The following is a 26,864-nucleotide window of genomic DNA, read 5'->3' as shown; positions in this document are numbered from 1 at the left end:
AAGAATAAAAATTCTGATTACTTGCTTAGGGGAAGCTGACAAGGAGTAAGCCAGTGTATACTTTTGAACTCTGGAAGTTGTCAGGAATTAGTGGCACCATTCCTTCAGAAGGTGAGTTGGAAAATGAAAAATCGAAATGAGGTACAGTCAATGAGAGGCATTCCTTGCACAGAGCTCCTAATCAAATTTTTAGTGTCTGATTCTTAAATGTGAATGGTTACCCAATGGACACTTGATGAATTCTTTCAGAACAAGCAAATAATGGAGCAGGAGCTGGGAAGGAAACCTGGAAGGAACTAACTTAAAACAATCTTGGAAGAAACATGAAATTTAAAAAATTATCATCCTCATTATTAGAGAGAAAATTTTTGATTTCTTGAAACAACAACAAGATGCTATAAAAGACAACCAACTTTTCAAAAGAGCTTTTGGAAATTAAAGATATAATGGCAGAAATTTTGTAATCACTAGAAGGAATGAAGGTCCTCAGAAAATGTTATAGAAGGTAGATTCAAGAAAAGAAGACATACAATATTTTCAAGAAAAAAACAGGGAGTCTCCAGAGGATCAATCTAGGAAACCTAACATCCAACTAACAGGAATTCCAAAAGATAAAAGAGAGAGATAAAGCAGAAGGGAGAAAAATAATCAAATAATATCACAAGCAAAATGATCAGAATTGAAATAAAGTTGTCCATTTGAAAAGGCCCTGAGGAGCAAAGCACAACAAATGAATTTAACACTCATATTAAGGCAAACCATCATGAAATTTTAGAATCAAGGGATTAAAGAGAAGAGCCAGAAAGTTTCAGAGAGGCAAAATAGGTGACATAGAAAGACAGGATCAAGAATCACAATGGCATCAGGCTTCCTATTAGCAATGCCAGAAGTTGCAAGACAGTGAACTAAATTAATTTCCAAACTCTGCATTTATACTTAACAAATATTTATGCAGTTGTGAGGATTAAGGATAAAATTTTTTCCAGACATGTACAATTTACACACACACACACACACACACACACACACACACACACATACATAGTGTCTCTCAATTAAATCCCAGTAAGGTAGGTTTTCTCTCTCTCTCTCTCTCTATATATATATATATATAAAACAAAATATACTATATATATATAAAATATATATATATAAAACAAAATATACAATATACAAAATATTATATATATATATACACAGAGAGAGAGAGAGAGAGAGTGAGATACATCTTCTATGAGCTCTTAGTCAGGAGGCTACTGGATAATGTGGTAAACCAAAATGAGATAGTAAAGCAAGAAAGAGGTATACGTGTAATCCACAAAACAAGACCCAACACAGGAGAGATGTCAAGCTTCAGAAGGTCAGCCTTGGAAACTGAAACTAACCAGAACTGATGGAATCAGGAGAATGGATAATTCCAGGAGGGAATTATCCAGAGGGCTTCCCCAAGAAAGTAAAATGGAATTGATAAATAACCCAATGTGTCTCACTGTACTGAGAATAATTTTAGAATTCTGCAGAGTGCTTGGGAAGAATTCATAGTGACGATGCACAAAATCCAAGCATATATATAAGAGGGCAATAGTTATTTGCGGGGGTTGGGGGGATGTTGCACAGGAAAGGAAATGTAATTATAATACATTTATAGTTTTATATATTTATATATTATAAATAGATTTATATATTTATATATATTTATATATTATAAAATATATAATACATTTATATATTTTATGCAGTTTATATATTTTATAATATATAAAACCTAGATAACTTGGTTGTGAACAACATTTAAATAGTCATCATAATGGTAACACTGATTACTGATGAACCTCCAACTGTGATGTATTATGAGAATGGACAGGGAATGAAAAGGAGTGTTACAGAAAAAGTCTTCATCTTCTGTCCTATTATGTGAACAATTTAATGTCTGAAACTCGAAAAATTACAAAGAGCTGTATCAGCATATCATTTCAAATTACAGAAGTAAATACAAAAGGAAGAGCCAAAAAGCTAAAGATAATCCATTTGGGAAGATGGCAGAAAGAACCAGTTGTGTTTGTGAAGGCCTTATCGACTGATACTTTAGGCTATATATATGTTTTACTTTGGTGAAATTAATAACTGAATTCATAAAATGTTTCAATATAATTTACTCTGGACGAAACAGATTAAAAGAGAAAAAATGATACAATTCTCAAAGATTCTTTAGTAGGCATTTTGATAAATATCCTATACACAGGCCTGATTAAAAAAAATAACTTTTAGTAAACCAGAGCCAGCAGAAAATGTCCTTAACTTGAAAAACGGTGTCTATCAGAAAGCCTCAATGTAAACATTGTAAGTATTCCCCTCGAACTCAGGAACAAAGCTAAAATGCTCAGTTTTACTGTTACTATTCAGTTACACTGGCAGTCCTGGCTAATGCACTAAGGCAAAAGAGAAAGAAAAAAGTAAGATAGAAAAAGAAAAGTATACGGTAAAAGTATAAATTCTGAAAAAGAGGAGACAAAGCTTCTACTATTTTTGAAGATGTAATTATTTCTCCAGAAAGACACGAGACAATATTAAGAGGGAGAAGACCACTTAGTAAGACTCCTAAGCACAAGATCTGGGAACTCAAATCAATAGATTTCCCTTATGCCTACAAGAAATAACTAGAAAATGTAACAGGAAAATGAATTCCTATTTACAAATACAATTTTAAAATGCCTAGCACTAAAATGACTCAACAGGGTCCCAAGTTCAAAGAATCATGAATAGATGGAGAGAGATGCTATGTTTCCAACTGGGGTCATTCAGGATTTTTTTAAAAACATAAATTCTTCCTAAATTTATCTGTTCATTTAGTGTCTCTCAATTGAATCCCAATAAGGTAGGTTACAGAACACTACCTATAAAATCATAGTAACTAAAACATTTCAGTATTGAAACAAGAATGAAAAATAGAACCATGGATCAGAACATGGGTCACCAATGCAAATTCATACATAAAATTTAGTACACTAGTTCCCTTGTACCCACAGGGGATGCTTCCAGGAGCCCCAGTGGATGCTTGAAACTGCAGATAGTACCAAACTCTGGGTATACTATGTTTTACCCTATCTATACATAAATAAGGCACAATAAAAGATTAATAACAATATCTAATAATAAAGTAGATCAACTATAACAATGTATTATACTAAAAATTATGTAAATGTGGTTTCTTTTCCTTTCTCAAAACATCATACTGTAGATATTAACAACCTCAGCATATTATCTTTTTCTTTCAGGAAATTTCACATTTTCACCTAAAGGAAACACTTGACGGCTTCTCTTTGGCATATCTGAATTGCCAGCATCAATCTTCTCGTGCTTTGGGGCCATTATTGACTAAAATAAGGGTTCCTTGAACACGAGCTCTGTTATACCAGGACAGTCGATCTGATCACCAGGACAGCTACTCAGGGACTCATGGGCTGGTAGTGTCAACATTGTGGATACCCTGGATAAATGAATGGTTCACATCCTGGGCAGGATGGAGAGGGACAGCATGAGATTTCATCACTCTCCTCGGAATGCGAAGTATCTTAAAACTCATGAATTATTTTCTGGAATTTTGCATTTAATGTTTTTGGACCAAGTTTTACTGCAGGTAACTGAAATTTCAGAAAGTAAAACTGTTGATAAGGGAGGAGTACTTTAGTTAATAATGGCATAAAAATATCAAATACCTACAAAGGAATCTAGCAGAAGGGCAAAACCTTCAGAGAGAAACATACAAATTTTAATAGGAAATATGTTTAAAGTAATAATATACATAAACCATATTCACGAGATGGAAGTCATAATATTATAAAGATGTCCGTTCTGTTCAAACTGATTCATAGATTGAGTGCAGTTCCACACAAAATCTCAAGATTTTGACAGGCGAATTTGGGAGTCTAAGACATTCCGGAGGAAGAGGAAGAGATTTGCTCCCTCAGATGTCAAGAGTTCCTGGGAAGCTGCCATCACTGTGGCAGCGTGGTACTGGCATAAGGAGGGGCTGTCACAGGCCGAGGGCAGAGAAGAGAGAACACAGAAGCACACTACCTCTATACTCCCAAAAAGGGTAGCACTGCGAATCAAGAGGGAAAAGGATAATTTCATCAATTCATGGTGTCCTCAGAAAAACTGATAAGAATCAAAACAAAGACTTCAAACTGTAGCTCAGACAAAAACCAATTTGATCTCAGATAAAACAGGAAATGTAAAAAAAAAAAAAAAAAAAAAAAACAAGTTCATTCAGATTGTGACTAAGCAAGCGGGAAGTTTGGGGTGACCTGCCTGGGCTGAGCGTGGCTAGAGGAGCTGTAAAGCCACCACAGGCACACGGAACACAAGATCAGACAGAATCAGTCTGGAAAAATAACTAAGAGACAATAAGGAGAATATCCCAAAGTTCTTAACAGCACAGGCAAACCTAAATAAAGCAAGACTGTGAAGATTGAATGGCAAGAGGTTATGGAGCTTGCAGAGGTCTAGAAACAAATTAAGATCCCTCCTCAAAAATAAACACTCAATTTTTAAAAAACTGGAAATGACAAGAAACAAGAAACCTATTCAAAGGTAATTGTCATGGAGGAAAAGTTCGAGAAAACTATTATGAACACAAAGTAAAAAACTGAAAAGATGAAAGCATAGGGGCAAATAAAAGCTGTGAAGGCTACAGTGGCTCCAATGTAAGAATATTTCTGTTTAAAAATCCAAAAAAATTTTCAGAGATCTTAGAGGAGGAGCTCTTCCTGGAATAACGGTAGTAGCAAATCTGCCACCTTCACACAGAAACAACTGTCAAAACTGACAGTGCTCACGGAAGTTGTCAGCATCACCTCATTTATAACAAGGGTGCATCTATCTTAACAAATCCATATCACAAGAGGCTTATATGTTAAATTTTAAGCTTTAATAAGATGAAAGTCACCATATACAAAGGTCATGGACAAGAAAACTATATTTATACTTACAGAATATTTAGTGAATTCTCCCATATCATGAAAAAAAAAAAAAAGGACAAACACCTCAATGGAATCATACTGGCAAAAAATAAGCAATTTATAGAAGAGGGAATTTAAATGGCCAAGAAAGATGAAAAGCTGTTCAATTTTCCACATCGTAAGAAAAATACAAATTAAAACAAGATGTAACTCTTCATTCACCTTTGCAAACCGTGGCTGTGTGCAGGAAGATGGTTCGTCCCATTCGCTATTGGTGAAATACATTCATTCAGACTCCTAGAAAGACAATTTGGCAGGACCAAGAAAATAACTGGACCCTGTGCCTCAATAATTCCATTTTTAAGGTTTAGAGATAAGATAAATATTTGTATAGATGTAAAACCTCCCCCCCGACAAAAATCATTGTTATGATAGCTTATTGGTAAATGTGAACAGTTTAAAAACAACCTAAATGTCCTTCAACTGGAGAATAGTTAAATAATTATCATATATCAATTCTATGGAATAGCATGTATAAAAAGAATGAGGCAGATCTATATGTATTAAGGTTAAAAGATCTCTTAAGTTTTCCACTATTAAAATAAGTAAACATGCAAAATGCAGACTAGCACATGCAATGTAATTTATTACAAAACAAGAACATAAATTATGTATTTACAAAAAATGCATTAGATACATAAATGCATAGAAAAATATAAGAAAAGCTGTGCCCAAGACTCTTCACAGGACTGGGAAGGGAAGCTACAAGAATGGGTGAGTAGTAAAGATGACTTTTTCCTTAATATACTTCTCCACTGTTTTAAATTTAATGAACAATAATGTATAGTGTATTTCTTTTGTATTAAAAAATTTAAAAGATTAAGTAATGTTATTTCTGAATTCATTACTAGAGAAAAGATAGGATTTCCTTCTCTCTTCTGGTCAGAGGTATCCCCCAACTTGGGACAGGAAATTGAAGTAAAAATGAAAATATTTAGCCTTTTGTCACCTTGGGCCTTTTTCTTCCCTTTCCTTCTTTTGATCAAGGTTGATGGTATAAGAACTCAGACCCTGAGCCAGTCATGGGAACGCCGACAGATGCCCCTTGCCAGGACAGGTGAGATCACAGCATCTAATGTTTAAAAGTAAGCCAGGTGTTCACCCTCGAGTGCTTATTTTCTAAACCACCTTTTTGGACGTGACATATGTGAAGGTAGAGGAAGGCTGAGGGATGTGAAAGGGTTCAGAGATCATGAGGAAACAGTTAATCCCAGCCACTAACGACTGCTATGTTCAGAGTGTCCTGGTCAGCTGAGCAGTAGATCCAAAACAAGAAAGTCACATGTGTTATGGCAAGTTGGACTCACACCAACAGCTGTCCTGCTCCCGTTTAAAAAAAATCTGATTTCCCCATTACATGCTCTTTCATTTCATTATATTACATTCGCATACCTATGTTCTTGCAAAGAAGGATTAAACTAAAGTGAAGCCTTAGGCACAAACTGAACTAAAGGCATGAAAGCTCCAATACTGCCACAGATAAAGGTTAAAGGAAGAGAGGTAAAGACTTACCTGGTGCTCAGGTCGCCGCCACCATCTGCCATCTTCTCACCCTAGGCCCTGCCTGGGCCTCAGAGCCTGGCCTCTGAGCCCCTTCGTGGGCCCAGCCTGTGTGCAGTGTGGCTGCCCAGGCCCTAAGCAGGAAGTCGGCCGACAGACTGACTCAGAAAGGGCTCCGCCCAAATGGGGAAAAGAGAAGTGAAAGTATTTATTTAACCTCCTGCTGGCTATGAACACTGTGTTTCTCCTCCTTTTTCACTCCAAAGGGTTCTCAGCTTTTCTGAAATGTGGCAGAGGGTTGGAGGAGAGGCCTGACAAGCAGCAAGACCTGCAGGACCAGAGAAGGAGGGCCCAGGGGACAAGCAGGGCCAGCTCCCGGAAGTCCACTTGTTTATGCAATGAACAACAAACAAATTTCCTTGAACCAAAATTGTCCTTAGCTGCTCTGTCCTCTAAGAGGGGGCATAGTTTACATGGGAGCTGGGGGGAGTCTCCATGTTTGCCCCTTCCCCTTGCTGAGATGGCTGGGGGTGGGGGACGGAAGATTGGAGGGTTAGAGGGTAAAGCCAGAAACTTTTTTTTTTTTTTTTTTTTTTTTTTTTTTTTTTTTTTTTTTGAGACGGAGTCTCGCTCTGTCGCCCAGGCTGGAGTGCAGTAGCCGGATCTCAGCTCACTGCAAGCTCCGCCTCCCGGGTTCACGCCATTCTCCTGCCTCAGCCTCCCGAGTAGCTGGGACTACAGGCGCCCACAACCGCGCCCGGCTAATTTTTTGTATTTTTAGTAGAGACGGGGTTTCACCGTGGTCTCGATCTCCTGACCTTGTGATCCGCCCGCCTCGGCCTCCCAAAGTGCTGGGATTACAGGCGTGAGCCACCGCGCCCGGCCAAGCCAGAAACTTTTAAATCTTCTCTCAGGCCCATTGGAGAGCCTGAACTGGACTAAGGTAGGTCTCAACATTGGGACCCAGGGCTGGAGAGAACCAAAATGCTCGGCATTGTAACCTGGGGAGAGTGTTCTTAGCCTTCCTGGAAATCAACCAGACGTAAGAGAGAACTGTCCGCACCCCTGGGACCAGAGGCTGGAGCCAGCATGGTAAGAAAGGCAAACATTTTACATGCAAGGGCTTAAGGAATCTTGACTATGGGGCCACCTCGCAACAGCCAGGGGTGAAGAGAACTTCGGAGAAGTAACTGGAATCTTGAGAAGACAAAAGCTTTTCATTGGAGGCGGATGGAGGTTGGAACCCAGATGATCTAGACATGGAAGGGCAGGGTGGCTCCTGCTGGGGGTTCTATCTCTGCCCAGATTTTCCATTTAGATTCTGATTCATCATTCCTCAAAGAACAAGAAGTGACCGAGAAGACTTGCTCTACATCAGTATAAAGTCATAGGTAAAGAAACAGAAGCAAAGGGCGCATGAGAATGGGGCCACAGGACACAACCAGGGACCAGAACTCCACGCAGAACCATGGGGCAGGGACAGGGAGGCAGCTGGGAGCCTGGGGGCACTGGAATCCGGGGCCCAAAGTCAGCAGAGGGTGGAAGCCAGTGAGGATTCAGGGGCGAGAGGGGTTAGCGCTTCAGAACGATGTTTTCAAAATGGCATTCTACTGAATCCAACTTTTTCCAGCTGTGAATAAGGATGCTTGTCCAGGTACATTTGAAAATGTCGGGGAGGGAGTTTTCTACCCTCACTCTACTTCTGCCCTTCTTTTCCCCATGAGTGAATGACCAGGCATCAGGACACTGGTGAGGACAGCTTTTCTGGTGCGCAAGGTCACTGTTTCTATCAGGCACTGCACACCTGTAGGTCTCTCTCTCTTTCTCTTACTCTTGCTACCCCTCATGACTCCCCAACTTTATGGGGCTGAAGGGCTGGTAAGCTGAGCCTCTGTCTGGCACAGCTGTCCTTTGATCCCAGTCTCTATGAGGCACACTGGCCCCAAGAAAGCCTGGCATGGACCACACCAGTATGCTCTGGTATGGTTCACATTCTCCCCTCTCGCTGCCTCTGGGCAGCAGGCAGGCCCAGGCCACTGAGCGGCACTGACATAAAGGTGCCAGCTTTTCCCTGGATGTGCTTAGGTGCTGCTAAGAGCAGCACCTGGAATTCCAGACCAATGAGCCACAGGTTGGCAGGGGATTCCTTAAGGGTTGAACTTCGCGGGCAGACACGCCCATGCTGGGGCACCTCCTGGCAGCAGGAAAGGAGACGTTCTTATCGGATGAGGTTGGAGACAGATGAGCATGCACCATGCTCTGCTGGTATATGGAGAATCTGTAGGCCTCTGTGAAGAAAGCAAAGCTTCTTTGATTCAGAAAACAATGTCAGACACATCTGGGTTGGGAAAGGGACAGGACCAAATTAAGAAGTCGTGTGAACTTCTAAAAATCCTGCTGGATTATTTAGAAGGAAATAATGGAACTCCTGGGGCATTGTCCATGGCTGCAAGGAGCACAGGCAATAGGGAATGTTTCTGCTGTCACAGAAGTAGTTCCAGTTACTGGAGCCTGGAAAACTCAAAAGCAGGAGAGGCAGTGATTGAGGAAGGACCACAGGCAGGGCACCCAGCCAGGTCATGGGCCTCATACATTTCACCAAGAGCAGCTTCAGTTCAGACTTCAGTGGTGTGGCTGAGGCAGGAGAATAGGGTCTGGAGGCAGGGAACCTAAGGCCATTTCATGCTAACTTCATAGAACTAAATTGAAAGGAAAACCCTAACTTTCCATGCCTAAGTAACAAAAGGTCCAGAGACTACTCCCTTTGCAAACCTCCACCTTTTCTGTGGGGCAATGGGAAATTGAAAGTACCTATGTATAGTTGTTTCTTTTGCACCCAATCAGATGTTTTCCTAGGGGTGTAACTTTGTAACTTTACTTCAAAGTTAAGATAAAAGCTTTTCATTGGAGGCCAATGGAGGTTGGAACCCAGATGATCTAGACATGGAAGGGCAGGGTGGCTCCCACTGGGGGTTCTATCTCTGCCCAGATTTTCCATTTAGATTCTGATTCATCATTCCTCAAAGAACAAGAAGTGACCGAGAAGACTTGCTCCAAGTCTTCCTTTGCATAGAAGTGCAACTTTGTAACTTCGCTTTAGCCTGTGATTTGCACAGGAGTGTGACCTTTATAACTTCACTTCAGCCTTTGATTGGTTGCTTTCCGCAACCAATGAGACTGATTGCAGGCCACCACTTCATTTACATGAGGTGAGCACCAAGTGGTCAATGGGAAACCTCTAGCGGGTATTTGGACCAGAGAAGATTCTGTATCCAAGACCACTGAACACGGCTCGTGCTTGGTCCCACACTGTGGAGTGTACTTCCATTTTCAATAAATCCCTGCTTTCGTTCTTTTGTTGCTTCATTCTTTTCTTGCTTTGCTGTGCGCTTTGTCCAATTCTTTGTTCAAAACTCCAAGAACCTGGACAATTTGCAGTCAAGACCCTCTACTGGTGGGGGTGATTCTTGAACCTGGGACCCCCGTGTGGGAACCAGAAGTCTATCCCTGAGATGAGGTCACTGGCATCATGGACCAGAGAGTTTCAGGACAGGAGGCAGCTGCAGCAACAGCACCACTGGGACATGAGAATAGAGAACCTGGCCACCCTCCAAGGGACGTAGAAGTGATAAGTGAAGAGCAGGCACCTGGGATATTTAGTGGGAGCACCCAGTCCTGCCGAACTGTCTCCTTCTAGGAGGTGGAACATCAATCAATCAAGGCCCGGTCCTTGCCCATCTTCTAGGGGACTCTTCTCTAACTGGGAGTGGGAGTGAGCCTGCTCCTTGCTGGGCCTCCCTGGAGTCATCCTGCCTGCAGAGACCAAGACTCTATTGGCTCCTCCAAGCTCAAGTGCACAAGGATAGGGGCCTGCATAGTGTGGGAGAGGGCTGGAGCAGCCTGAGGCCATGCGACTAAGCCCAGTTCTGGAGTTCAGTGTTGGGGGTCCCTTTATTGCCACATATCTAAGCCACATCCCCAATCCAGCTTTTATCAGGAATAAAGTTGGTATTTCTATCCCCATCTGTCTCTCCATTTTGCCTATATCTCAAAGGGTTCAAGCACATGGGTATGCATCTCTCTTCTCAGGTTCTCTTCTATCTGTGCCCCAGATGGCTAGAGGCTGGGGTCATAGCTCCTTGCAATTGCATGATTGTGATGCAATTATCCCCTGGGCTCAGCAGGCATTTGGTGGCAATATTTCAACTTTTAGGAAGTTGGGTGAGACCAGGCTGGTCTGATCCTCCCCGGCCCACTCACCAGGGTCCCCTGCTCAGCAGAGCCTCAGTGACTGGCCTAAAGATGGAGCTTTGGACACCTGAGCCTGCAACACTGTAAGATGCCAGTGGGATTGTTGGAGGTGGAAATGTGATTACTGCTGTTGAATGGAGTGGATCCTTGGAAAATGGGCGAATGGGAAGAGGTACCCTGGCAGGGGAGGAAGAGGCTATGGGTGAAGGGTTGTAGGGAGTCAGAAAGACAAGGGGAGCATGGACAACACAGGAGCCCCTCTGGACACCTTCTGAAGGTGGGGACCATTCATGAGAAATCCCGAGGATGCCCTCAGTCCTTGTGCAGCACCAGTAAGAAACAGACTGGCCCAGGGCCGCCCCTGAGTCCGCATCACCACGCAGGGTCCTTCAGCTGAGCCCCTGTCGTATCTGTTGTTGAACATCCTCAGATCCCTGTCCCCTGGTAACTGACGGACAGCACAGGCTCCTGGTGGCCCATGGGCGCCACCTCATGCCTCCTTTCTGAGGCCACCCAGCCGGCGAGGCCCGCCACGGACACACCGTGAGCACGCGCAAAGAGCAAGGGGCCCGTGACGGCCATTCCGCGTGTGCGCCTCCCGCCTTCCCGTCCCCGCTGCCGCCCCGCGCCGCTCCAGGCTCCGCCCCCGCCGGGCCTGCGCCCCCTCTCCCCGCCGCGCATAGCGCTGCAGCCGCTTTAGGGCTGGGCGGAAACAGAAACCGAAAATCCTCTTATCGGGATTCTAGCTCACCAAACCCTTCGAAGTGTGTGGTAGAAGGGCCGTAGTTCCTTCTAAATAAAGTCGAACCCATGTAAGGACAGGGTTCTGAGATCATTTGGCCCTCTGGCAGCTCACGAGCACCACCGGGTCGCCGCCTGCCCTCTGTTCAGCCCGTGAGGGGCGGGGGACTCTGCCCTTAGCTCCTCCTGGTTCCTGTCCTCTTCCCTAAGAGTTTCATTCCTTCCGGAGCCACGAGCGGTGCTGCCTTCTGCACCTCCCTGGAGGCTGAAGCCCTCAAGCCTGCCCCGCACCCTAAGGCCCTGCAGGACACTCCTGCTGTCCTTGCGGGGCACACTGATGTGACTCGATGCTGAGCAGTTGAAAGCATTCAAAAATAGTGGGCAAACGGCAACAACGGGTGGCGTGGAGTGAATTAGAAGATACGAGACTTCAAAGAAGTGCGTTTCATGCAGAGACGTTTGGCAATGCCCCAAAACCCAGTCTCCCTGGGTGAGGGGAAGGGGGCTTCACTTTCCCTTTAGTTTCACTTTGAGCCCCAACTGCTGGACTGCAGAGGAACGACCCTACAGGCTCACTGTGTTTCACATTCTGGGGATTCCTGGTGACATCTTCCTGTGTTCACCAGTGTGTCCCCGTTAGCACTTGAGGCTGTCACCTGACATATGGAACCAGGCAGCTCCATGTTGGATGCCTCCACCAGCATGGAACTAAGGCTTCAGGGTCAGACCTACCCTCAGAAAGGAGGAGGAAGGTCTTTCGAGCTGTGGTCGGCTGGGGTCTCTTTGTGAGCCTCAGGGTGCCAATGAGGCAGGGCTGGACACCACCAGGAGTGGAGGGAGCCTGGTGGCTAGGGCTGGAGCCAGGAAAGGCTTGAATGAACAATGCAGCCTTTTACTAAGTCTGCACTCCTAATATTTCTGCAAACCTCCATATGTCTATTACTTTCATCATGGTGAGATGGAATGGCCCCCAGACTGTCCTAGATCTTAGGACTGCTAGGTGATGCGTGTGTGGCGAGGGAAGGAGATACATGGTGGCCCCTCCAGATGGTCTCCACCAGCACCTGCTGGGCGGCGGCTTCTGCTTCTTTCGGTTTGCAAGTGGGTGCCTCTATGAAGAGGGTCCCTGGCAGGTTCCTCAGTATTGCTGAACAGAATGAAAGAAGGGCAGGGTTGGAAAGTGTAGCTTCATGAAGATTTAGTGGTTACGAGACAGGTTATGAGACAGGAAGTACAGTTTTAGCACAGGCCACTGCCCATCTGCCAACCATTGCCTGGCGGAGATGTGCGGGGGGGGTGGGGGGGTGGAATCCGCGTCTCCACAGGTGCTCCTCGTGGGAATGTGGGTGGGAGACAGCTGACCAGAGCACTGGGGGGCTCTCCCAGGGCACCCTTGCCTAGCAAGGGCTGAGAAGACCCTGTTTTGAGGATGAGGTGGGTCTTGTTAGACTGTCAGTCGTAACAGATCTGCTGTAGGGGAAATCCAAAATAAAGTCTACTGAGCTCTCCCCAGGGCCAAACACATCTTCAGAGCTGGTGGGACAGTCCTGTGCATTTCTCCTAGCTGGTGCACATGTTTCTCATGGGTACAAATGCTGTGCTCAGGGAACAGGTTGACGTTCTACAGGGCCCCAGCCCACTAACACAAGAGGACCACCTGGTCTGGCTAGGTCATGAAGTGGCCCTGGGAACCAGGTTTTGCTGGATATCCCGTGTCTCACCTTGGGATAAGGCTCTCAGGGTAGGTGGGCTGTAAAACTGCCAGGTGGAATATAGTTCTTCGGGGAGCAGGTGGCCTCCAGGGTGTTCTGGTCCAATGTCTTTCTGGGCAACATACTGACAAGTTGTGCTGGTTTCCAAAACAACGACACTGAAGTTGGAAACTCATTCATCTCATCTGCTACTGATCCATTTTCTTGGTGTATAAGGGAATAGAATAAAGTGTAAGTTCCCTGACAGATCCACTTCTGCAGCTACTAGCCAGTTGAGAATGGCCAGTGGACTCAGTCTAGTAGGTGATACTCTCCTTTCCAGAGAGAATTGGAGACCCCTCTGCACATACCATCTATGGCCTATTACACCCTCTCTCATGAATAATTCTAGAGGGTGTTCAGCCCATTGAATGTGGAGGCATGGAAGTGAGGGGCTCACATTTATCCCAGAGCCTGGATTCCAGGCTCAGCTATGATGACAATAATGATATTCTTGAGTTGTGCTTGTAAGAATCCAGAATTGGAAATTGGGTCCTTCCCCACTGGGGACATGAGGAAGTGGGGCCAGGATTTACCATTTGTCATTCAGACAATGGCACATGCAGGAACCCATGAGTCATTTCTTGTATTTCCTGAATAAGCACAAAACAAAAAGCACCAGCCAGCTCCTGTGCAGCACTCTGGGCCACATGTACTGACACAGACGTTACAAAAACATCTAAGAGCAGACATGTCCACTGGCATGCAGGGTGCACCAGCCATGGACACAATCCCATTCTCTGAGACCCAGAAGAGTGAACACAGACACCAGAGAGAGTCAGAAGTGGTGGCCACATCATTATATGGCCAAGACTCGAGGTCCTGAGATCTCAAGGCTGGGGTCCTGCATCCTCCTCCCCACCCAGACTCAGGCAACTGTGGATGAACCCTCTGGAGGATGAGGTGAACAGGAGATGGAAAGTGGTCCTACCCACCTTTCTGGCAGCTCTGGCAGGATGCAGTTAAAAATGTAACCAAGTGTCTCAGCAGAGAAGTCACCCCCTTCCTTGAACAGGCCACACCCTCGTTTTCTGCTTAATATTGGTGGGGACACAATACACAACTCAAGACTGTGCTGTCCTTGTATGAACCAGTGTAGACTCTTTCAGTCGCACACACCATGCAGTTCAGGGAAAAATGTGAATAAATATTTCAGGAGAGAAGTATATCGGTGTTGATGTAATGTAGTAAGGGGTAGTGTAGCTTCATGTCAGATGAACAGTGACCATCTCAGTCTTTGCCTCCGCAGCACAGGGCAATGGGGAAACAGTTACCTGCTCCCGTGGACCCAAGGAACTTGGCAGCCCCCAGCTCTTTGGCCTCTCTGACTGGCCTGGAGTTGCCCCTATTCCTCCATTAGACAGCAGTGGTCCAGGCTGTGAGTGTCCCAGGTGGGTTTCTTCAGTCAGCTGTGATTTCCTTGGCTGTCCAGCCTGCTCCATCCCCCTTTCCTAACAGTCCCCTGTTCCTTTGGGTGAAGGAGGGCTCCCTTCTGGGCGCAGGAGTGAGGGACTTTAATCACAGTGCTGGCCCCTGAGCAGGCCAGGCCAACCAGATGCTGTTTGGGGGGAGCTGAGCTTGAGTGAAGTATTGTGAGGAGTTAAAGAAATCAACAATAATTGGTAAAATCTTAACATCCTTGAGGGGATGGCTGCGTCATTCCTGGTGCATGATTGCCTGGAAATGCTCTGATTCCTGCCCTTTCCCAGGGCCATTTGCCAACTCTGTAACCCTGCTTTCTGGCCCTTTCTGTGAGGCACTGTGTATTTCATCATCGGAGTAACTTTTGTCTAGCCTAGATAAATTGAGTCTCTGTTTTTTAAATGTTTTTATTTTTTTAACAGCTTTATTGAGATACAATTAACATACCATATGATTTACCCATTTAAATAGTACAATTCAAAGTCATATAGTATGTTCACAGGGCTTTTTAACCATCACCACGATCAATTTCAGAACATTTTTGTCACTGTAAAAAGAAACCACATACCCATTTCCCCTCAACCTCCCAGCATTAGGCAACCACCAATTAATCTACCTTCTGTCTCTATGGATTTACCTATTCTAAACATTTCACATAAATGGAATAATAAATTATGTGGTCTTTTGTGATTGGATTCTTTCACAATGGATTCTTTTTTTTTTTTTTTTTTCTAAATTTAATTTAATTTCAAGCTCTGGGATACATGTGCAGGACATGCAGGTTTGTTCCATAGGTAAATGTATGCCATGGTGGTTTGCTCCACCTATCAACCCATCACCAAGGTATTAAGCCCTGCATGCATTAGCTATTTATCCTGATGCTCTCCCTTCCCCTGCCCCCAACAACAGGCCCCAGTGTGTTGTTCCCCTCCCTGTGTCCATGTGTTCTGAACATGTGTTCTCATTGTTCAGCTCCCACTTATAAGTGAGAACCTGTGGTGCTTGGTTTTCTGTTCCTGCATTAGTTTGCTAAGGATAATGGCTTTGAGCTCCATCCATGCCCCTGCAAAGGACATGATCTAGTTTCTTTATATGACTGTATAGTATTCCACGGTGTATATGTACCACATTTTCTTTATCCAGTCTATTATTGCTGGGCATCTGGGTTGACTGAATGTTTTTGCTATTGTGAATAGTGCTGCAATGAATATACACGTGCATGTATCTTTATCATAGGATGATTTCTATTCTTTTGGGTATATATTGGGTTTCTCTTGATAGCAAAGAGCCTGAATTGATACAAGGGTGTTTATGTTAATCTTTTAAGTTTGCTTGTTTATTACATATGTATTGCATGGAGGGCCACTTTCTAAGTGCATAATAAATATTAATTCATTAATCCTCACAATAATCCAGTGAGCAATTTACTACTAGTATCTCCATTTTACAGATGAAACAGTACAGGGGAGGATGAGTAGCTTGCCCAAGGACACACTGTCAGCAAGTGGAGAAGTGCAGGAACTGGGCTTCCACTTACAGAGGCTGTGCTCCTGAATGCCAGCCTGTGCTGCCTCGCAGTACAAATCACTATGCTTACCAGACCAAAAATAACTGAAGAGCTAACTGTCGTTCAGTTTTGAGGATGAATGAAAGGTATGGCAATGATGATGTAGAGCTGTATCTACTGATGTGACGATGTCCATTGTATATTATTAAGTGAAAAAAATTGATAAGCATTTTTTATTTATTAAGATGGTATACCCACTGCCTCCCTACTCCCTGACTCCCAAACACACACACATTACAAAGCCTAGAATCACATTCATCAGAATGTCAACATAGTGATTCTCCTAACCTGGGGAGGCCCACCAAGCTCTGGGTTTCTTAGTGCTGGAAATACGAGCTACAATAGCATGGAGCTTTGAAGGGGATGCTCTGACATGCTCCAGACCATTGAACCCCTGAAAGCTTACCTATATGGCATATCTCTGAATCTTTGCAGTGTTTCTCTCCCACCACCTGCAGTGTTTGTGACTTACTAAGTCATTCGGAATAGTCAACCTTTCTCGCTTATCAGGCCCATGAACATACTGTCATCAATATGGTAGGCCAATGTAATGTATTGCAGTGTCCAGAAAGGCTATATTGTAACACAGAGCAGGATTCACCTTGCCTTGGAGCAAGACTGTAAAGATACACTGTTGTCCAATCCTTGAGATTGTGAATTGCTTCTCAACCTACATCCTGCTGGATCCTTTAAAAGTGTCATTTCCATATTAATAGTTGCATATCACTTACTAAGTCTGTGCTAACCTGTTATAATAAAGATATCACATTTGCCATGGCAACTGTAATTGGGGCTACTCCTTGGTTAAGTTAAGTTTTAGTAGTCATTTAGCAGCATGAACCATCAGGAGATGCCAGAGGGCAGACTGCTGAATTAAAATGGAGGTGTAACTGGGATAACAACCCCTGACTCCCTCACGTCTTTGTAAGTGGCACTAATCTCTATCATTCCCCAAGAATGTGATAATTGCTTTTGACTTACTTTTTTTCACCATGAAACTTCAGTTTCAGAGGCTTTTGCTTGGCCTTCTCTAAGATAGTCATTGTTATTTTGTAGTTTAGGAAACCAGAGGTTAAGGAACCAGGACAGGAAATTGCTATATTTTATGATGTATGTATGAATGTATATCCTGATTATACATTCAGGAACTGGGGAAATGATTGCTGGGTGGCTCTGTGGATCCAGAGGGCCCACTGTGAGATGGACATTACCTCACCTCCACATACTCTAACAGGGGCTACGATAGGGCTTTAGGTCCCCAGGGATTAGCATCAACTCTGACATTGTACTCAACATCCCTTGAAAGATCTGTGTATTTTCCTTTCCCCAGCATGTGAGTTACTCGAACAAATGACCATAGAGCCCTCCCATGAAAACTCGAGGAAATCAGTGCTGTGCACATTAACAAGGTTCTTCCTTATGAGAAACTGCCCTCATTTCCAACAGTGGGTTCTGGATTCCATTGAGAACTGGCTGAGGTTTGGAAGCTGGGCAAGGGGTCTAAGACTTTACCTTTAGATAGCTGACATCAGTCTGCTGCTCATTTACTTTCAATCTCTTTTGATTATGTGTCTAAAGCAATATGTGTCTTGCCTAGAGGAACAGCATGTCCTACTGGCCACCTTCATAGACACCTACAAGCCAGGCCTCCCAGCTGTCACTCTAACATTGATGACCCTTAGGGAAATTACTTTATCTTGTCCTCACAGTTAAATGCTGCCACTTGGCCTCTGTTATTCTGGAATTCTATCATTTTGCTCACTACTGGGGGATCCAGTTCTATAAAACATCCCTAGCATTATTCCAGCCTGCAGGGGACAGTCACCATTGAGCTTGTCAAGGATGTGCTGCCCCCTCAGCAGTGCATTCCTTCTCACCTTAGTTAGTGTCTGAGACACCTTAGTAGTGTCGCCCTTTGGAGGAACTCGGTCGCCTGATGGATGGATTCTCTAGTTGTAGAGCACAGAGTCATTCTAGCACACCAACTTCTATATCCTTGGGACCCCCTTTCCCAGACTCTGCCACTATAGTCCTGGTATCTCTGCTTCCACTTGATTTAATGTACAGCATAGCTTATACTAAGTCTCTGGGAGCCACCCAGGAGTATATCAGAATTGTTACCTTTGGCCCATGCCAGGCTAGTTAAACTCTGTGGTAGAGAAGCTTGCCCTTTTGTCAATAATTCTCACTTATCTGGTTTCACATTTCGCCCTTCCTGGACCAGGATCCACTCCCAGACACAATCTCCTCACTCCTGCTGATGCAGCTGGCCAGTCCTACAGCTCCTTCGGAGGATGAGCGCTCTCTTCACTTTGTCACCTTGCCCATGACTGTGGACTTGCATTGTCCTGAGCAGTCTCTACATAGTCTTCATTCTAGAAAAATCGGGAGTTGGGTGGGGGTGGTAGCTCTCTCTTCCATCAAGGGGCAGAAAGACTTTTCTGCAAACCCAGGAGGTTCAGGGGGCATCTGGAGTTCAAAGTTCTCATGTACATCTACCTAGATAGCCCCATACTGAGTTTTAAGGCCTTGACTTTGGCATAAGAGACCACCCGGAGCTTAGAATTCAGTCTTCTCTGAAGTTCTGCGATTTGTAAAATCAGGGCCTGTACCAGACCTTCCTTGCTGTCTGCCTTCCAGCTGCAGGTATGAGGATCTCTTCTCTTTAGGCTTGTGATGAATAGACCTAAGCCTGTCATTTACTCTTTTCAAGACATTAACGGCACTTAGTAATAACCCATACTTCTTATAGTTACTTTTCCTCACTTCTTAAATGCCAGACAATTGTACCAGCTACTTTAGTACATAGCTTGACCTGTAGCTCATCCAATTTACTACAGGTGAAAATTTGGGCAACTGCTCAGTGATAGCACTTCTGGGACTATCCATATTCCACCCAGCACCATTGGGCTAGACAGTGATCCAACTCCAGAATCCTGTCCTCAGAGCTCACTTCCTGGGGCCATTACCTTAGGTTGCATTCCCCAGAAGCACATTCTGGGATGAAGTCCCTTAAGCAAGAGATTGATGGTGAGCGTTCGCTCAGAAAGGAGCAGGGGAAGCTCATCATGTGGGCAAAAGCTGAGCCAGGATGTGGCAACAGCTGGAGACTATCTCCAGCCTGATTCCTGGGAGCACAGAGTAGCTGCACACCACATCCTTGGTCCTGCTTTGAGGCAAGGGGGCCGACCTCAGGCCACAGGGTGTCACTTCCAGGTAAAGCTGATTCCATTCAATCGAGGGTAATACTCTGGGGACTGCTGACATTAGCAGCCACCACTCAGCAGCTGGGGATGAAAAGACCTGGCCAGAAGAGGAGATGGTGCCAGGATGCCAACAGCTTTCCAGGGGAGTGAAAAATGGCTTCCCTCTAACCTGCTAGGTTCTTTGGCTGAGCTACAAGTGAATTAAATTGACGTAAGTAGATTAACAGGAGGAAAAAATTTTTAATAATACATGTTTGCACAGGAGTCCCATGAAATTTAACACTTCAAGAAGGGTCAGATGAACGACATTCATACACCATCATGAGCTATCTTTATCGAAAAGAACGGGGGTTTGGGCGTTCTGCAGGGAGTTGGCCACAGAAGTGGGAGAGGAAAGGGAAGAAGTGTGTCGTGAATAAAGCTTGGTTGGTTTTCAGATAAAAGGTCTTGCAAGTGGCCGGGCGCGGTGGCTCACTCTTGTCACATCCCAGCACTTTGGGAGGCCGAGGCAGGTGGATCATGAGGTCAGGAATTTGAGACCAGCCTGGTCAACATAGTGAAACCCTGTCTCCATTAAAAATACAAACAATAGCTGGGTGTGGTGGCAGGCACCTGTAATCCCAGCTACTTGGGAGGCTGAGGCAGGATAATCGCTTGAACCTGGGAGGCAGAGGTTGCAGTGAGCCGAGATCGCGCCATTGCACTCCGATCCCGGGTGACAATGTGAGACTCCGTCTCAAAAAAAAAAAACAGAGGAGAAAGGTCTTGTGAGTAATAAATGTTATCTGGAGCCGACCTCAGGAGAAGAGGTGAGAGTCTGTCTGTGCTGGTGTCACCTCCAATCTCCTTCCCTGTGATCTCAGTTACTCTTCCCTGGTTGGTGAGATTCTTGGGGATGTGACTCATGATGATCGAATTTCTTTTGAGGATTTGTCTTTGGGCAGATGAGGGAGGCTCAGAGAAAAGCCCCTCCCTGCTTGTGCTATTTCCCAAGTGCTCTCAGTTTGAAGTCAGCGGCAAGGCAGTGGCATATTTTGGGGTACCATTTCCTGAAGGCCTTCAGCATCCACTAAACCAGTCAACTGTTCCCATTTGTTTCCTGAATAGCAAACACTTCCTTGAAATCCTTCTCAAATTCAGCCTCCAGTCTAAGTCCCATTTGGCCAAAATCGTTATACTGGAAAAAAATAATAAAGACAAAAACGATGTTCCTTATCATTAGTGTCATTAGACACCTTTCAACTGAGAATGATCAGGACTCTTGTCTTTAAAAAATAAAAACTGTAAGTTGACAATTTATAATGGTATGTATTTTGGAGTATAAGGTAGTGTTGTGATTTATGACTGCTATGTGGAATAATTAAGTCAAACTAATTAACATACCCATCACCTCAAAGAGCTATCATTTTGTGGTGAGAACATTTGATATTTACTCTCTGAACAATGTTGAAGTGTGAAATATACTATTATTAAGTAGAACTCTTATCTTAAACACCCTAAGTTACATTAACCAGGTTAAACTTGAAAACTAATGCAGCTAACAGTAACTTCTGTTTCTTACCAGCATGATGCTTTCTTATTAACAGGGCAGAAAAGTGAAATCATTTCCACAGTTGGGATTATTACTTCTTTGGCTTTGGTTGCTTATTTCAGTGGGTTAGAAAAGTAACCCACTGAATTTCAACAATTCAGATAGTGGAAGGGTATAAGGTAAGATCACTGATCTGTTCCTTTCTCGGTCACTTCTACTCCTTGCTGGAAATCCGTGTTAACCATACGGTCTCTTCACATGCAAAGGAATCTGGAGTTTGGGATTTCTGGGATTGGGGGCAGATAAGAAGCACAATATCACTTTAAGATGAAATTCTCTTCTCTTTATATGCTGCAGCAGGCAGGACTCAATTGCTCTCTCTGAGCTCCTGTCTCCTCTGGGGCAGGTCGGGGAGGAGCTCTCAGGGACCTGGGGTTCTGGTTGCAGGGACACCTTTTGACTCACTGTTTCTTTGCTAAGAAGAGCTTAAGTTCTGAACTGAAAACAATCAATCACTTCCAGAACCCTTGCTTGTGCAAGCTTATTACAGGATGAGGGAAACTAAATTTTTCTAGGCACCAGAAAATGAGGGGAAGGATGGAAAGAAATGAAATGGAAGCAGGAAGAGCCACCTACCTTGTAAGAGGCCCTGTGGTTCTGGAAGATGAGGCGCATGTCTCGTATAAACCCCTCCACTTGGGGGTAACTGTGCTCATTCAGCCTTTTCTTGATTTTATCCAACCACATGGGCTCCTTCAGGCCTTGACACGCCTCTCTAATCTGGTGACAAAAATACCAATGGAAAAGCTACCAGCATAGTTCAATGTCTGCCTTCTGTGGATTCCCATAAAATCCAGCAGAAATACAACAAGGTGAAGGTTGTAACGACAGCGTGTGCTCTTGCCCCGTGGGATTAAGATCACAAATCTCACGAGGGCTCATTTCAGGGTCAGGTAATGTCATGGCAGCCTGTAATCATGGGTTGCTGTTTTTACTTACATAATAATAGTATGGAATCTTGGCAAAAAAGGAGCTCTCAGAACAGCAATAGACTTTCAAGAGGAGGAACTCACATTTCTGCAAAAGAAAGAGGCTGTAAATGAAAAGCAGCTTGGAGAGAATGAGCCCACATGCATGAGACGGAGCACACGACTCACACCCTTCTTCCACAAGTTTCTCTAACATGTGTGGCTCTTGGAAACAGACATGTCATGGCTGAGTTATTTTTTGTGCAAACAAATTGGGGTGTTCTATCAGTGCGATTGAAGTGTGGCTCGGAAGAGCAGGCTCCTTTTGTGAATTCCCCTGACCCTGCGCTTGTTCATGGTGCTCACGTGTGAGGGGAAAGGAGAAGGCTTGGGGTTTGCATCTGACTTACCAACTGTTCCTGCGGACACATCTGCCTCTCCAGGACCTCAGATTCCTGACAACACTGTTGGCTTCCTGAAGACTCCTTCATCCTGCAGAAGATGCAACTCCACGGGGTCCTGAGAGATTGGACATGGGTGAGCAGAGGGCAGGGACCCTGGAAACGGCCACCGTTCCTGTGGCTGCCACTGTCTTCCTTCAGGAATGGCTGATGGGCTCAGTCATGGGAGGGAGGGGAACACCTCCCAGAGTGTCCTAGAACTGCACATGGGATCTCCAGCCATTGGCCTTTCCCTCGCATCAGTGGTAGCAGCAGGCAGGAATCCTCTCGGAAGGTGGTGTCACCATGAGTGTGGACTCTCCTTTTCCTGTCTGAGCTGCTGGGAGCACAAGCAGCCCTGCCTGCCAGGCCTGAGTTTCAGAAACTGGGCTTTCAGCTCCAGGGACCTCGGGCCTCCATCAGCCCAAGACCGTGCTTCCTGTCTTGTATGAATAAGCACAAAATACAAACAACTGGTGTTTCTTTTCCTCAATCCCTTGGGACAGGAGACTTTCCTGCCAAATTGAAGGAAAGGACAAAACCAGTATGTGGGCAAAAGGTCCCCAGCACTGGCCTCAGCATATCAGAGGCGGGTCCTTGAGAGCACAGAGAACATGAACCTCCTGCTGCCAGCCTCTCCCGCTGCTCTCTGAACACACTGCTGCGTCCCAGTACCTGACGAACCTGCCCCTTCCCCATCTAGACACAAGTGGGCGCTCTGCTGGAGAGTGCGCGTGGCAGGCGGAAAGGTCCCTTAAAGCAGGAAGGAGAGGCGCCTGCATGTCACTCACCTCTCAGTTTCCACAGGCGCGATGTGACAGTCCTCATGGAAGACTCTTGAACAAGTGTCACAACAGAACAGCTCCCCTCCGTCCCGGCACACCTCACACTCATCCAAGTTTCTCATCTAGAAGGTAAAAGAGTTTCCACGTCACTGGGAACCGCAAGATTCAGGAAGGCCACCCCTCTGGGCATCTAGAACACACTGCCTTGTGTGAGTCTGTGTGGACAGGCGTATGCTTCTCCCTGGGATATGAAGGAAAAGCATGGCATGGAGATTTCAGAACAAATCCTGGTCTGCAGTGAAGTTCAGGAGGCAGGGGTATGTGTCAGAATAAAAACGTTTTCCTTATAAAACCAGAGATTATAACGCAGAAAGACGAGCAACAAAGCAAGAGGATGATCTTATAGGAATCTGAATAATTGTATTATGCTGCAGATAAAACCAGTTTTTAAAGTAACGTGTTAAATCCATTTGCTTATACTACAAATCAACTCATGAAAGGGAGACCCAGAGAATTACATATAACGGAATAAGCTTCTGAGATATCATCACATGCCATATTCTTGGCCATAAGTTCCTCATGAGTTGAAGAGAGGGCCTAGTTAGGGGTTTCTAGGCTGTGGGTTTTGTGCCTGGAGGGCTCTACGCCGACCTCTGAGGGGGAAGGACCATGAGTACAGATGACCAGGTGGGTCACAGGGGGCACATAGAGCTCTTCGGCTCTGGGGAGCCTGGCAGAAGATCTCCCATGACTTAGCTAATTTGGATTGTAAGGTGCAAAGATGTCATCTCTAATGACCAAGGACCATGGTAACAGCATCATACAGTGTTGAAGATGGAGGCCCTCTCCTCATTTCCTGGGCCCATAAAAGAGCTGGTGCTTTGTTCTATAAAAAGAATGGGAAATCAACTAATTCTCCATTTCTCACCAGTCTCAACATATGAGACCTTTAGCTAGATTTAATTTGATTTAGTGAAGTTAAAATATGATAGTATTTGCATCCACGTGTTGTGGAGCAAATCCCAGTCATTAAAAACCAACAGAATTTATAGAACAAATATAGAGACCAATACGTAGAGGCTGTATTGTAGACAAATGCATGTGTATTCATGACAAAGAACCGGTCTGTGACTGAGCCCTTTGTCGTTCAAGGGAAAAGTGCTGTGAGGACTAAAATTAGAGTTCAATATTATGTGCAGCCTGGACATCTGGTAACACTGGGAGGGCCTAGAATGGTCTATCTACAAGTTCTCCCCTGGCTCTGCTCCTGCAGATAAGGTTTCCTACCAACACTTCTGATCAAGAGGACGGCTTGCACCTTCTGCTTATTTTTGATTAGCTGATTTCGTTTCCCTGCCAGCCATGGAATTATTCAAACCAGCCAATCACACTCTCCCTCTGGAAGCAGGGGACAGCCCACCCTCCACAGCCACTGACTGTTTCCACTGTTCCTGAGCGCAGCCCCCATGTGGCCCTGTGTGGAGTGCCTACAGGGCTCTGTCTGCTGCTACTTCTACTTTTATATTTTGCCCAGCTCTCTAAATTCATTTCAGCTCTAGGTTAGGTGAAATCCTTCTCCCGTGATCTGGATTTTCAGGTTCCCCAGTGAGGATATATGTTCAGAGGTGGACTTTTTCCCTCTCACACGTTGAGAACTGTGTTTTGGCTGTCTCACAGAGTTTGCAGTGGCAAGCCACTTCTTTCAAAGGGTCTGTGAATTCCTTATTTTGCTGGAATGTTCCTGTGGTGGCTCTTGTAGCAAAAGTTCACGATGTGAGTCTCAACATGCTGTTCTGTCTGTCTGAGTCGGAGGTGGAAGTTGGTCCTGCCTCCGATCTGCCATTTTTTTCCTCCAAATCTATATCTTTTCAAGAAGAGATTTGATTTCTCTGGTTCTTTGGTTGTTAGTCTGGCTGTACATTAGACTCATCTCAGGAGAGTACATAAAATGCTAATGTCCTGAACCCAGCACCAGGGATTCTGAATCACTGGGTCAGAGCTGAGGTGCAGGCACTGGTATTCTTCTTAAGGTGACAGAATAGGTAATTCTATGTATCAGCATCATCTGGGGACCTTAAAAAAATTCTAATGTTCAAGTCATACATAGTCCAGATTGATTAATTTAGAATTTCCCTAGAAGTGGGATCCAGGCAACAATATTTTTTAAAGCACTTCAGGTGACTCCAGGATGCGGGATAATTTGAGATTCAACCTGAGCAAAGTCTGGTTATGGAGGCATGGGTATATTATAAGTCAATGTTGTTATTGGCCTTGGAAAAATTATTAATAGTGGTGACCATACCTTTGCTGGAACTGTTTTCCTCTTTTTCCCAGAAACATCTGGCTGTGGGCTGTGAGACATAAACCTCCATGTCAAGCTTATACAAAATCAGCCACACAAGCACTGACCTCCAGGACCGTTTTAACTGTTCATGAGTCCCTGAGTTGGCTGGGCGTCAAAATCAGTGTGGATAAGAACTAAATCTTGTTGGAGGATTGCTTTGGAGGTAAGGTGTGTATAAAACTATTTGAGCATCCCTCCTCAGTTAAGTATTATGTGTCAGTATTATTGCATGATATTCTATGTGAGTGCTGCCTCCTGGAGTTCTGCGAGAAAGTGACCTTACCTAAAATTGACATCTCACTGCAATGAAAAGGAGCAAACCAGAATTTCATTTAGAGAAAGAACTCATCCATGATTTCGGTAGAACCCAAAGCAGGCAGCCATATAGCAAGTAGAGAATGGATGGGGCCCATGGGATCAGAAAGTTTGCATAGTACTGAGCACCAGATAAGCAGTTGAGTTAAAATGCCTCAGGATTTACTAGGTCATGATGGTTTCAGTCCTAACCAGCTCATCAGCCTAATGGCTTCCCTGAGACTGGTCATAGGGGCTCTGTAAAGGACCTCTTGTCCTGTATGTACTCCTTCACAGGACTAATGACAGACTCCACACCTTAAACATAAGAGCTTAGCATGCTCTGTTTCTTCTGCCTGATGCTTAAGACGATCTTCAGCTCTACCTGCACCTTGGAGTGCACTTTTGGGACTTTCCCTTTCATCCATACCACCTACTTGAGAATTCTGTTATCCTCTCACCTTTACTCCTTCCCCCTAGTCACCAGGCCAGCCCTACCCATTACCACTTCAAGCTCTGTCTCAAGAGACCTCAGTGGTCTAGAGCTCAGCCTCCCATACTCACTATCCAAGGGAATAAGGAAATAAGAACATTGGAAGGTTTCTACTGAAACACATGGAAGGGTGCTTTCACACTGAGACATCCAAGACCCAGGCACATCTACCTGGCTTGGGTGATGCAACTGGTATTCTTTGCTCATCACACACAGCAACATACTCCAACTGAGACTGAACATGCTTCAGGGAATAGTAGTCATGGCACAGAACATATCACTGGAGAAAGGAGTGGAATACTCTGGGGCTCATAGCTCAGAATTTGTACTTACACAAGGGTCCACTGAGCTATTGTTGTGAGACTTCAGTATTCTCTGTTGAAAAAACAGAAAGATTGATTTACGATACTGAATGCATTGTTTCCATCTATCACTTACTTAAATTTAAGTAGTCATCTTTGAAGGGATTCAGGAACCAGTTGTAAAAAAATAGTTGGGAGGAGAAGGCCAGTAGGCTGGGGTGACTCCAGTACTTTAATTTCCTATGTAA

General features: G+C 44.6%; 2 protein-coding genes across 11 annotated transcripts in view; both read right to left on the bottom strand.

The window, feature by feature from the left end:
- The window catches only part of LOC105473951 (SP100 nuclear antigen), a 132,364-nt gene extending 120,705 nt beyond the window's left edge, over positions 1-11,659 (bottom strand). For 7 of the 10 annotated variants that reach the window (XM_071073509.1, XM_071073511.1, XM_011728200.2 and 4 more), the window contains exons 1-2: positions 6,534-7,093; positions 5,184-5,258 (exon numbers count right to left, since the gene is read on the bottom strand). In XM_071073509.1, coding sequence (XP_070929610.1) covers positions 5,184-5,258; positions 6,534-6,565 — 107 coding nt within the window. In that variant the 5' untranslated portion in view covers positions 6,566-7,093. Of the gene's footprint in view, positions 1-5,183; positions 5,259-6,533; positions 7,094-11,523 lie in introns of those variants that run through there. The other 3 variants (XM_071073513.1, XM_071073512.1, XM_071073514.1) reach the window with 2 other exon arrangements.
- Positions 11,660-19,679: 8,020 nt separating this feature from the next.
- Positions 19,680-26,864, bottom strand: part of LOC105473955 (nuclear body protein SP140-like protein) — a 65,389-nt gene continuing 58,204 nt past the window's right edge. The window contains exons 14-19 of the mRNA XM_011728213.3: positions 26,648-26,689; positions 23,190-23,305; positions 22,369-22,477; positions 21,990-22,067; positions 21,627-21,770; positions 19,680-20,636 (exon numbers count right to left, since the gene is read on the bottom strand). Coding sequence (XP_011726515.3) covers positions 20,538-20,636; positions 21,627-21,770; positions 21,990-22,067; positions 22,369-22,477; positions 23,190-23,305; positions 26,648-26,689 — 588 coding nt within the window. The 3' untranslated portion in view covers positions 19,680-20,537. The remainder of the gene's footprint in view (positions 20,637-21,626; positions 21,771-21,989; positions 22,068-22,368; positions 22,478-23,189; positions 23,306-26,647; positions 26,690-26,864) is intronic.

The sequence above is a fragment of the Macaca nemestrina genome, chromosome 11 (genome assembly GCF_043159975.1).
Source record: "Macaca nemestrina isolate mMacNem1 chromosome 11, mMacNem.hap1, whole genome shotgun sequence".
Lineage (NCBI taxonomy): Eukaryota > Metazoa > Chordata > Mammalia > Primates > Cercopithecidae > Macaca > Macaca nemestrina.
This window is presented reverse-complemented; position numbering and strand designations above follow the sequence as displayed.